An 11,599-nucleotide genomic window follows, 5' to 3' on the forward strand; every position below is an offset into this window, starting at 1 on the left:
ATTTATTTAATTCAATTCTCATTTGAGAGGAAAACAGAATCAACTGATGTGTCACAAAGAATACTAATGAATGCACATGAGCGGAAGTAGTGCTTATCTGACGTCAGCAAAACACTGCCTGCCAACACCAAGCAGATTGGAGCTGCCGAATTTATTATCAGCGATTGGACTGGGTGTATTTGTGTGAATAATAACTGCATTTGTTTTTGCATTTATTCCGTGTTTTTTTCGTTTACGTTGGTATTTATCTGTCACAGACGAGTTGCTAATGCTTTTGCATTGAGGTTAGCTACGCGTTGTTTCCCCACTGTGTCTACAGTGAGATCCGAGCTACGATGGTAGAGCAGTCGGACCGCGCTCCGCTGCTCGACTGGGAAGAGGTTCCCCCAGCAGGACCGACCGCTGCATTTCCGTCGCCAGAAAAGGAGAATGCTTCAGAACCAAGCCCCGCAAACACCCGGGCACTGGGAAGCACGGCTCCTGGGACGGGATGGAGCACGAGTCCAGGAGGTGCGGCGACGGTAGCAGCTGTTGTCAGTGGGGACACAAGTTTCACCGGTGCTGTTGTCCACACAGGGCCAGGATGGGATACACAAAATCCCAAGGGAGACCTTGGGTTTCACGGCTGGGAAGGAGTCTCTGCGAAAGATCACAGGGCGGCGGAATGGGAGGAAAAGGACCAAATTGTTGCTGTTTTCGTGGTGACATTTGATACACGATCGGGTGAGTAGCAAGCTTGTAATTGATAAAGGACTGAAATGTCAAAGCGGGCTAGATTCTGAATTTTCTTTTGATTAGCAACAGCGAGTGTGACAACAAGGTTTGTTACCCTACCCTACCATACCCATTTTTCCGAAATACTTTTAAATAGCGAATGTTAATATTAACACCCTGGCCAAACACGAACGTTCAAGCAAACTGTTGCCTGCTGTCGTATACTTTTAAAGATCGAAAGGCTTTCAGCATTGTTGGTTCAGCATTGTTTTCGTGAGGTGGGAACATCAAACTAAACAAACAACAAAATAAATCATGATTTGTGGATACAATGGTAATGCTTGTTGTTGGTCAGTGGACCCCCATGAAACCTGAATTCTCGCTGATCTGGCATTGAGTGCGAATGGTAATGCCAGCATAACTACCTCTGCTGCATGCATAGTTGAAGGAACGTTATAAATGCGTTGGACATAACGGGAGAGTTGATCATTGGTGGGAGGTAAGGTATTTCGCGTCCAATTACCTGGGCATCTTTGGCAATGTCAATTTGTTTCTTTGAATTATCAATCATTTGAACTGACCTTGAACTGAATGCCAGGCTTAAAATTGCCAGTCTGAAAACGGCCAGTCTGAAATGCCTTACTTGTGCCATCAACAAGACAGATTCTCTAGGGTGTTCTGTTCTTTCGTTGGGTTTCAGTTGCAAAATCCGTCCATTTGACAGATGGGCAGGTGGTACAGTATGGAGAGTGAAAGAAGGATTTCAGGAATCATGTGATACTTGCGAGGACTTGCTTGGCACTGCACGTGTCCACTGGTCTTGCCTGTATGCCTGTGTTTATAGATAGAGAGGCATATAGGTAGTGTGCTTCCCCAGGATGTCAAGTGACTCACAGCCATCACAAGACTCATTCCCTGATATCAGATCTCCCGGGAGCTGGAACTGCAAGGCTGAGCTCATTAATATTTAACAGGAGAGAGAGCAGTCTGTTTAGGAGTGCTTCAGCTTTAAAATATTTATCAATGCTTAGGTCAGTTACAGTTTTTTTACAAACTCACTGAGGCAACCTCAAGATTTGAGGTTTTTGTTTTATATGGGTTTCTTCCATATGCTATAATCACTTTGGATTTGAGGAATCACGAATCATGAAATTGTGTTTTAGTTTTTATAGCAAATTCTGTCTTGTTTCACATGGATACACCATTGTTTGAAACCTCAGATATATTGTTAGGCTTGACAACTTTCAGGCAAGCGAGACCATTAAGAGCATACACATTTGTAATTCTGCATTTTACCAATTTAATTGAAAAACCTAATTCAGACCTATTTTTAGTAAATAACTAATCCAGGCTGAACAGCCCTGTTCTTTTGTCAGTATTAAAAAGGACAAATTGCAAATTGTCAATTGAAATGTCGTGTAAAGCTATACTATTAGTGACTTTTCCTTCCATTAATCTATTAGAAATATCAGCTATGGGGTTTGAATTCTGAGTTGCTTGCTTGTACAGCATGTGTACCTTCTCTGAGTGCATTAAGGAGTCTGCCAATTGTATTGTCGTATTGTTTTATTGCGCCTATTGCTTTTATTCTTTCTGTGAAATGACACTGTCACACATTTACATGCAGTTCCTTTTCCACATGTGTGAAGTTTCTGTTTTCTGATGAAAATCGGCCTTGGGGTGGACAAGGTGCTGTGATGTGTGCTAAACAAGCAGCCAAGGGCAGATGGCTCTCCTCTGTCCGTTTCCTACCACTTTAAGATAATAAAATGCCTGTTCTACATTCAGTATAGTAGCTGTGTCAAGTCAGCCAGCGAAAGTACTATCTGCTATTCATTTTGCATTCTTTCTTAACCACAAACTTCCCTTTTCCCCCAAGCCACCACGTGTGAGGAAGCAACAGGGCCTGAGATGAATGTTGGAAGAGATTCAGAGATTGGGTTGAGCTCAGTTTTCTTGACACAGTGACTTATATTGGAATGATGTCCATGCAGTGTTGGGTTTGTCCATGCAGTGATGGAAGCGGGAACAGCTGTGTTAAACAGATAATAATGGGCAGGTTTGTCATGGACAGGTAACATGGTGGAGTGGTGTCTGCCTCAGGATATTAATCTGGATGGGGTGGAGTTCAAGTCCATGGCCAGCGGCTCTCACCGAATCACCAGCGACTTCATGTAAGAGGCCCATTTCCCCCCGCATGGTCACTGTGTGCTTGACCCCCTGATGTGCACCTGTTAATTCTCTGCCCCCCCCCCCCCCTCACTCCGCAGATATTTCCGTAAAGGCTGCTACTTTGGGCTAGCGTGTTTTGCCAACATGCCTGTAGAGAGTGAGCTGGAGAGAGGGGCGCGCATGAAGTCAGTGGGCATCCTGTCTCCTTCCTACACCCTGCTGTACCGATACATGCACTTCCTGGAGAACCAGGTCAGGTGAGTGCTCCTCCCCACCCAAGTTGACTTAGCCTTTCTCTCTTTTTTCATTCTCTCTCTCTCTCTCTCCCTTTCCTTTTCTCTCTCTCCCTCTGTTTACTTCTTCATCTTTGTTTCTATTTCACTTTCTCCCTGTTTCCTCCTCATCTTTCTTCTCTTTTTATAATTTTCTCATCTATAATGCATGATACTTTTAGAGTCACTGAATACCAGTTAGATTCAGTCTACGGCAGTTATTCTAGAGCGGATTCCACTCCCTTACCGTTTGAATGTTTAAACATTAGCTTATCTCCCCATTGGCAGTTCCTAGAGCAGTGAGTCAACTAACTTGTTATTCTAAGTAAAGATATGTGCTGAGTGGTGTGCTTTTCTCAAGTTACAAGGAACTGTCTGTAACGTCTCAGACAGAGGCAGCATTTAAATGCAACCAGCCTTTCGTAAACATTCACCACAAACACCGTAAACATTCTCAAACTGAATAAACCCTTCCCGTATTAACCCCAGACACTCCAACAGACCAGTACTGACTTCCAGGGTTAGGGTTATGACTTAGTTCCAAATTGGCACAAATTGTGGGATTACCAAATTGTAATCATGGTGAACTCTTCCCGGTTGGGCACTAATGTCTCTTCCATTCGTAATGTACTGGCTCCTTGCAGTGACCCTGCCAGCATGCCTAAATGACACACAGTGTTGATTGTGATATGCTGTGATAATGCCCAACACTGTGTGACATATTGAATGTGTTTCAATGCAGGCACCAGCTGCAGTGTCCAGGGCAGTACTCGCCCCTGGAGGCCTTCTATGAGGACAAGAAGGCCCTGCTGCCCCCCGCGGGGAACGGCCTGATCACCGTCTGCCCCACAAGTGCCTGGGGTGCCACGCTGAATCGCTGCATGCACCCAGAGATGAAGGTGGAGACCGGTTCTCATCGCAAATCGCATCCCATATTCCGGCTCATCCTTTCATTGAAATGTCTTTGTCATTCAGCAGGTTTTCTTGTAAACGTTGGAAATGCTGATTATGACTCATATGTCCGCCCTGTCTTCCCCCTCCCCACACTGCCTGTAGATCACCCATCCGGCCGGCTGCATGTCCCAGTTCATCCGGTTCTTTGGGGAGCAGATCATGGTCCTCTGGAAGTTCGCCCTGCTGCGGAGACGCATCCTGATCTTCTCCCCTCCCCCCATCGGAGTGGTCTGCTACAGGGGTGCGTGGGGGTGGGGGTGGGGGTGGGGGTGGGGGTGGGGGTGGGGGTGGGATCACTGTCAGGCGGGAGAGAAAGATGTGTGCTGTTCGCAAGGACCTTTGCAATGAACTACTCACCCATTTAAAATGTATTGATGTCGGTGGTTATTGACAGTCTATAAAAAGCAAAGCTTCATTTGGCAAGGCAAGCCAAAGCTTGTGTCAAAGAAAGACCTGTCCCGGTTGAAATAGGCTGCATATACAGGTATTTACAGTTGAAAACGTTCCCTGTGCAATCAAATAGACTCACGCTCCATACCAGTTGCTTTTGTCAATATCAGATTGCTGTAAATTGTTCTAACGTCATGCAAAATCCGCTACTGGTCTTGTGCTGAGTCACTGGATAAAGAGAGACCAATGTGCCTACTTGTTAAGCATGCACAAATATTGTATGGCAATAGAGCAGTGGCACTTTGAATGGTCATTTTATGCTCGTTGTAAGTATGATCACACATTAGCTTAGCATCTTTAGCATGTTCAGAGCTGTGAGTCTCCACAGTGTACTCTTTGTTCTGATATGTGGCTTGTGCCACTTTTGCTTCATGATCTCCACAGTATACTGCTGCTGTTGCCTAGCCAATGTGTCTCTGCCTGGGGTTGGAGTGGCAGTGCCAGAGTTCCGGCCCTTCTTCTACATCAACGTGGCGGACATTACCACCCTGGAAACAGAACTGTCTTATGTGGCCTGTGAGTTCAGACCTGGGCCCCGGCCTCACACAAAATCCCCACCTATCAGCTTTCAGTGCATTGTTTGATTCTGGAAGATTAGGTGTCAAATAACTGAGTGTGTGTGTGTGTATGCATGTGTGTGTGTGTGTCTGTGTATATGTGTGTGTGTGTGTGTGTGTGTGTGTGTCTATGTGTGTTTATGTGTATATGTGTGTGTATATATATATATATATATATGTGTGTGTGTGTGTGTGTGTATGTGTATCTGTGTGTATGTATATGTGTGTGTGTGTGTGTATGTGTATCTGTGTGTATGTATATGTGTGTGTGTGTGTGTGTGTGTGTCTATGTGTGTGTATGTGTATATATGTGTGTATATATATGAAGGCACCACAGAGAAGATCTTTGAGGAGAAGAAAGGGCTGTACGATGTCTATGTGGATAACCAGAACGTGAGGACGCACAGAGAGAGCCTGCAGCCGATGCTTCGCCTCAACAGCGCCGACCGGGAGAAGTACAGGAAACTCAGCGAGCAGAGGTATCACGCTACCAAAAACCAAACCAAAGTCAGTCCTAACAATTCAAGTATTTGTGTCTTGTATTTAGATTGTAAATCTCATTTCTATTACTTTCTTTGCTAAACAATAAAAAATAAAAAAAAGATACAGGTAAGACAGTTGCACTTGACGAGCAAAAGTAAGGTACATCACAAGACAAAAACAAGACAAACGTTTGTGCCATGTGGGGAGCCTTTACTCAGTAAAAGTGACGGTGATGATTGACAGCTGGTTATATTTGTGGTACTTTGTCTGGAAGGACAACTGAGTGTTCAGTTATTTTTTCAAGGTGGGTAGGGAAGCTGTAAACTCTTATCAGCTGTAGTGGGGCTGATTAAAGGGTGAATGTTTGATTAAGTTATCAAATAATATATGCTTTTATTTGTTCTTAAGATATGTTTCACATCTGATTCACCAAACATGCGTAACCCACAGGTCTGATGATCATTTTGAAGGTACTGGAAAATCCCTCCTGATTATAAATTATAAGCACGTACACACACTCTGCGGTTAACATTAAAAAAGCCACCCCACATCACTTAATTTGGCAGTGCTGTTACTGCAGTAATCTCACTGTGGATTACAGCAGCTGTGAAAAAGGAAAAGGAGGAAGTTCCCCTGGCATAAAATCACTACTGCTGTCAATAGAGCTCCCTCAGGGTTCAGTGCTGGGAGAAGTCCAGACTTGTTGTGCAGCTGTAAATGCAAGAAAATGTACATGAAAGGCAAGCACTGTACTTCCCCAGGATTATGGAACAGACAGTATTTTTGCGTCTGGAATTATCTCAAGACAGTGACTGTGATTGCCCTATATGTTTGCACGTAGCACGTTTCATATTCTGGTTCATTACTGAGTAACTAAAGTTACAGTTACAGCTTTGTTTGGGTTGTTTGGATTGATACAGCTTTGTTTGGGTTGTTTGGGTTGTTACAGCTTTATTTGGGTTGTTTGGGTTGTTACAGCTTTGTTTGGGTTGTTTGGATTGTTACAGCTTTGTTTGGGTTGATACCTATTCAACAGAGAGGTACCATTCATGCTGCATTATGAAGTATTTGCCTGATTCATGTGGATATAAATTCATCATGGTGTTCTGAATGAGCTTTATTGATTTCATCAACATCCGGGGGATTTAAATGAACAACATGCTGTCAATATAAAAACATTTTAATAGCCTTTCCTTCCTAATATTTGTTCAACATCAGGGAGCAAAATCACATTTAATGATGTTCCAAATCCAAACAGTATATTTTGGTAAGGCTATTGTTTTCACCTTTGATTTTCTGTTGTGTTGCTAATGCTCAAAACATGTATTTTGCCTTTTGTACAACAACCAAATGTCAGGGGCAATATTATTTATTGGTATTTTTATATGCATATTGATAAAGCCAAAACTTTCTATACCTACATGCCTACTTTAGTTAACCCCCATGGGATCCCCACAGTGACTGAGGCTGTCAGTTTAATAAGCTCATCTGAAAGTGTGCTCCTCATACAGCATAGTTTGTCCATGGCTGCACTGTACCAATGATTTACTTTGCAAGAGTGCCCCCTCCTGGCCCCATTTACAACAACAACTTATTTTACCCAGCATTTTCCTGTCCCAGTCCAGTCTGACGTAGGCGGTTTGGCGTAATGAACCTACAGGGTCGTTTGGCTGATAGCTCAACGATGGCATTGATGTGTAATAATGTGTAATAACAATGGAAAAGATTGTTCTCGCTGATGATGCGATGATGATGCTGACGTAGGCAATGTTGGTTTGTCTCTTCAGGCAGATGCTCCTCTACTCTCAGGAGGTGGATGGAGACTGCACGTCCAGTGAGGAGGACCTCTTTATCCTGTGAGTATGAGAACAACTACCCAGCTGCTGGGTGGCTCATTCGGTTTAGGCTCCACCCGGCAGTGCATGAATGAGCCTTGCGGTCTCTAATTGAATCCGAACTGTGCCCCATAGGGCAACATGGGATTTGTGATACCAGGGTACCGGGGAGCTCAGTCGGTTAGTAGTTTGCCTTTGCATTGCTGCTGGCTAATTGGAAGCCAATGCTCTGCATGTCAAAGCTGTATGTGAAAGGTATTCCTGTGACTCTACTCTACGAGAGCTTGGCCCTGGGCTGTGGCTCTTGTGTGAAAAGTAGCAGGCTAGCGACACCACCAGTGGATGTCCACAGTCTCCCGAATCGGCAGTGGAACTTGAATGTGACTGTGGTTGCAAATTAATAATTGGATGGATAACTTAGGGTGGAAATTGGACATGTTCAGCCCCACGTTAAAAGACCAACTCTGCCCTTGTACCCTCTGGGATGCCTGGTGCTCAGTACTGCCACACAGTGACTTCATCAACCCCACACGGGTCACGTGACACTCCTGTCTCTCTCCCCTCGGCAGGTTTTTCATGGAGCAGAACAACCGCATCTTCCAGATCCTGTCGGAGGTGGCGGGGAGTGCGGACCCCACCCTGACCACAGAGCACGTGAGGGCCATGGGGCTGGACCCCCAGGGGGACCGAGGCTTCCTGGTGGACCTGCTGGAGCTCTACGGCATCGACGCCATGCTGGTCATCGACAATCCCTGCTGCCCTTAAAGACACTCGTCCGCTTCCTGCCCCTATGGCCTGAGAACACACTGCCCCTTGCCACTGCCCCAGGGCTGGTAGAGTACTCCTCCACCCCATGCCTGTGTGACCTCTGCCCTGCTGAACAGCCCCGTAGCTGCTCTTTGGAACTGCTCCGGCTCATTTGTGCTCTGTGGGCCTTGCATTCCGTCCTGTGTCCAAACCACATTATTCCTGATGTCTCTCATACATTTCGGTTGGTCGGTCTGCCTATCAGTCTTGTCAGTAGGTCCCTCCTTTCTCCTTCAGTGGCAGAATGTACTTCCAACTGCGGCATCACATAAAGGAATGAAGTGTTGTCCTTGGCTCTCTTCACCTTGCTTCAACTGAAAACTCCAAGACCGTGGAAAAGCAAAGGAAATGTTGGATTTTTTTGTACAAGATTAATTTGCCTCTTCCACCATTCCTCTGTAAGGACAGAGTACTGTCTCCATCTCCAGTTTTTTTTGTTTTTCTGGAGAACTGACTCTGTAAAGAACTAAGTCTGTGGACCGAGTACCAGGACACTTGCCATCAACCTTTTGGAAGAGGGTCTGGATTCTCAAAATGGAGTTGTGTTCAGTCACATGTTTTGCAGCAGTTACACATCTTCTATGGTTCTGTATTTCATTTGGGGGAAAAGGGAAGGACAGAAGTCCTCATTTGTTCTGTGACGGTCTCACATTTCATTTTTCTTACAGTATTTTGCTAGTTGTGCTGCTACTGTAGTTGTGCTGGAGCCTTCGCTGATAAAACAACCGCAATGAATCGATGATGTGAATTACCAGCAGACCCTTCGTTAATGTGATCATTCATTCATAGAAAAATAATCTTCAATATGTATGTACAGGAATGTAATGGAACTAGTCCATTGAATCTGGATCAGTAGCATACCACACTGTCCATATATCAGGACTGGCTGCAAGTGGACAGCAAGAGTTCAGTATAGAATAAGAGAGTCACCTTCATGGACCTGCCTTTGTTTGGAAAGACTGGAATGCAGAGGTTCTCAGGTTATGAGGGTGTAGCAGGCAATCCATTTCAATTCTGAGAATAGACTTGAACAATCGCCAGCTCCATGGTCCACCTCTGTGGAGGCGAGGCTCTGGATGGATCTGCTTTACTTGGGAAATGGACACATTTACATGTAGAGTGAGCTTTCTGGTTTGTAAGGAGGGAAAGAGACTACCTTTTTCTCTAAATATGTTTTTGTGTGAGGGAGCTGGACCCGTAGATTCTTTGTGTGGGCCTGTGCACACTTTAATTGTAAAAAATTTATATTAATATTAATAGTGACAGATTGAAAGCCTGTGACAGCATTCCATGTGAGGGTGGTTGTTGATGAGATGAAACCTTACTAAGCCTCTGCTTGTAATAAGTTTTCTCTTTTTTGATTGTTGGATATTTATTTAACAGAACGAGGGAAAATAAATTCACAAATGTATGTATTTATCTAACCGTTTACCTTCATGGAAGAAGGACATGATAGAAAAAGTTGGAATTAATATTAAATCATTTCATTTTTTTACTTGAGAATATACCCACTACTCTCTCTCAGATTGTGTGTTGGCCTGTCTGTTTGGGATCAGCGCTAACTGCTCAGTTGGGTTGATTCACTTATTGGTTTTGGAATAATGACTTTCAAGTGAGATACGTTTTTGTAGCACGGCTTCATTTCATTGTAGAAAATGTTATTTCCGTTATTGATTTTTTATTTTATTTTATTCATTTCAAAAGGAAGTGATCGTAATCCATGAATGTGATTCCCTATTATCACCTAATTGATGATTGCTCCACTAATAAATATCGAACATACTGGACTTTTATTTACATTTCTGAGCTGGTGAAAATACTGTTGTATTGTATTTCTATTGCAAATGGACAGATGGACGCAACTGGCACTCTCCACCAGGGAAAAGTTGGAGAGTGCCAGTGTGCTTACAGTGTGCTGTGTGTTTGTCCCAGACTTCCTGTCCTACTGCACTTTTTCATTTTGTTTCAATGAGCTGGACCAGTTTGTAGATCAGACGTGATAAAAATGGCAACAAACAGTTATGTGACTTAATCTCAAATATAATTGCAGTTTGTGTTTTCCTGCATGCAGAAAGAAAAGCTGTTTCCCTCTGCTCACTGTGACAAAGGCTTTCTTTGTGCACTAAGCACTTGTTCCGGTGATGTCAGACCCACAGGCGAGAGAGGGGATTAACCCCCTCCAGTGTAGACAGAACCCATCTGTTTGTGCTGAGGGTCTCTCCCCCCTCTGCCTGGGGGGGTTCAGACCTGGGAGAGGAGCTCATGCCAGACCTGGATGTCAAGTTGGCAAAACTGTATGTATTATGTTCTGTACATATGTCAAGAAATTATTTTTTCCCCCCCTATTTATAAGATATCTGTCGAGTGCACCATTGGCTATTAAAAACATTAAATGAAATTCATTCATTCATTCAATTTTTTTTCTCATCCAAGAACTGTTTTTTTGTTCCTTTGCCAAAATGAATACAGAGAAGGGAATGCCGGTTCCAGCAACAGGCCTGTATAAATCCTGGTGGGATTTTGAAATTACCCAGGTAACCCTGAATAATTAATTAGTTTAATATGGGCCTCTCATTTGTCAATGGTTAACATTTACTTACCGTCATTTTAAAAAAAGTTTCTGGATTTTATTGGTGTATTATAAATCTTGTATATGACAGCTCAGTGAATGCAATGAATACAGTCCACACAGTTATATCAATTGTGATGTCATGACTCTGATGGTGACACAAAGAGCCAGAAAAATAAAGTTATTCTATTCTATTCTACTTTAAAATTCCATTTGAAGTAAATATCAAAATATGAAAGTAATTTTTGGTAATGTGTCTATTCTTATTTTCAGAGCTGGTATATAGTTGAGGCAATTCCATTCTGAAACATAAGAATCATTGTTGAATGATGGACAATACAATTTGTTCTGGGTGCTATGGAAAATATGGGTGCTATAGAAAATAAATATTTGGCTGCATATTTCAAATTAATTTCAAACCAAAATATTTTTTAAACAACAAAAGTTTTATTTTTTCCTTGCAATAGTGATAGAACAAAACTCTGTCGAAAGATATGTCTACTGTGCATCTTTTTCCTTTACTTCATAGCCCTGGTACCTATCTAGTGCCTCAGTATTTATTCACATGCATCAGTTAGCTTTACCAACTTAGCCACACGATACACACAAACAGCAGTCAATGCCCTAAAAGGCAACCACAATGTTTCCTAGCTGTCTTTTCCTCTGTCTGGTCTTTTTGGTTCTGTGATGAAGCACCCACAGTTTCCATGACAACATCAATGGCGGTAGCCTGGTACTCCAGCACCTTCCTGTGGTAGGCTATGGAACAGAGTAATCTAGGAGGTT

At 43.3% G+C, this 11,599-nt stretch overlaps 1 protein-coding gene across 2 annotated transcripts; it reads left to right on the forward strand.

Annotated features, from left to right (window-relative positions):
• The first annotated feature begins 136 nt into the window (after positions 1 to 136).
• dennd11 (DENN domain containing 11) lies at positions 137 to 10,642 on the forward strand. 2 transcript variants are annotated; one of them, XM_061252417.1, is made up of 9 exons: positions 137 to 723; positions 2,789 to 2,888; positions 2,985 to 3,143; positions 3,901 to 4,057; positions 4,215 to 4,353; positions 4,947 to 5,078; positions 5,448 to 5,598; positions 7,390 to 7,458; positions 8,007 to 10,642. In XM_061252417.1, exons 1-9 carry the CDS (start codon positions 336 to 338, stop codon positions 8,200 to 8,202), a joined length of 1,491 nt encoding a protein of 496 aa, XP_061108401.1. In that variant the 5' UTR covers positions 137 to 335; the 3' UTR covers positions 8,203 to 10,642. The 2 variants fall into 2 exon arrangements, with proteins under 2 accessions (XP_061108401.1, XP_061108402.1); XM_061252418.1 differs by lacking the exons at positions 7,390 to 7,458; positions 8,007 to 10,642 and adding an exon at positions 6,011 to 6,821.
• Positions 10,643 to 11,599: the final 957 nt, after the last annotated feature.

The sequence above is a fragment of the Conger conger genome, chromosome 8, assembly GCF_963514075.1.
Source record: "Conger conger chromosome 8, fConCon1.1, whole genome shotgun sequence".
NCBI classification, from domain to species: domain Eukaryota; kingdom Metazoa; phylum Chordata; class Actinopteri; order Anguilliformes; family Congridae; genus Conger; species Conger conger.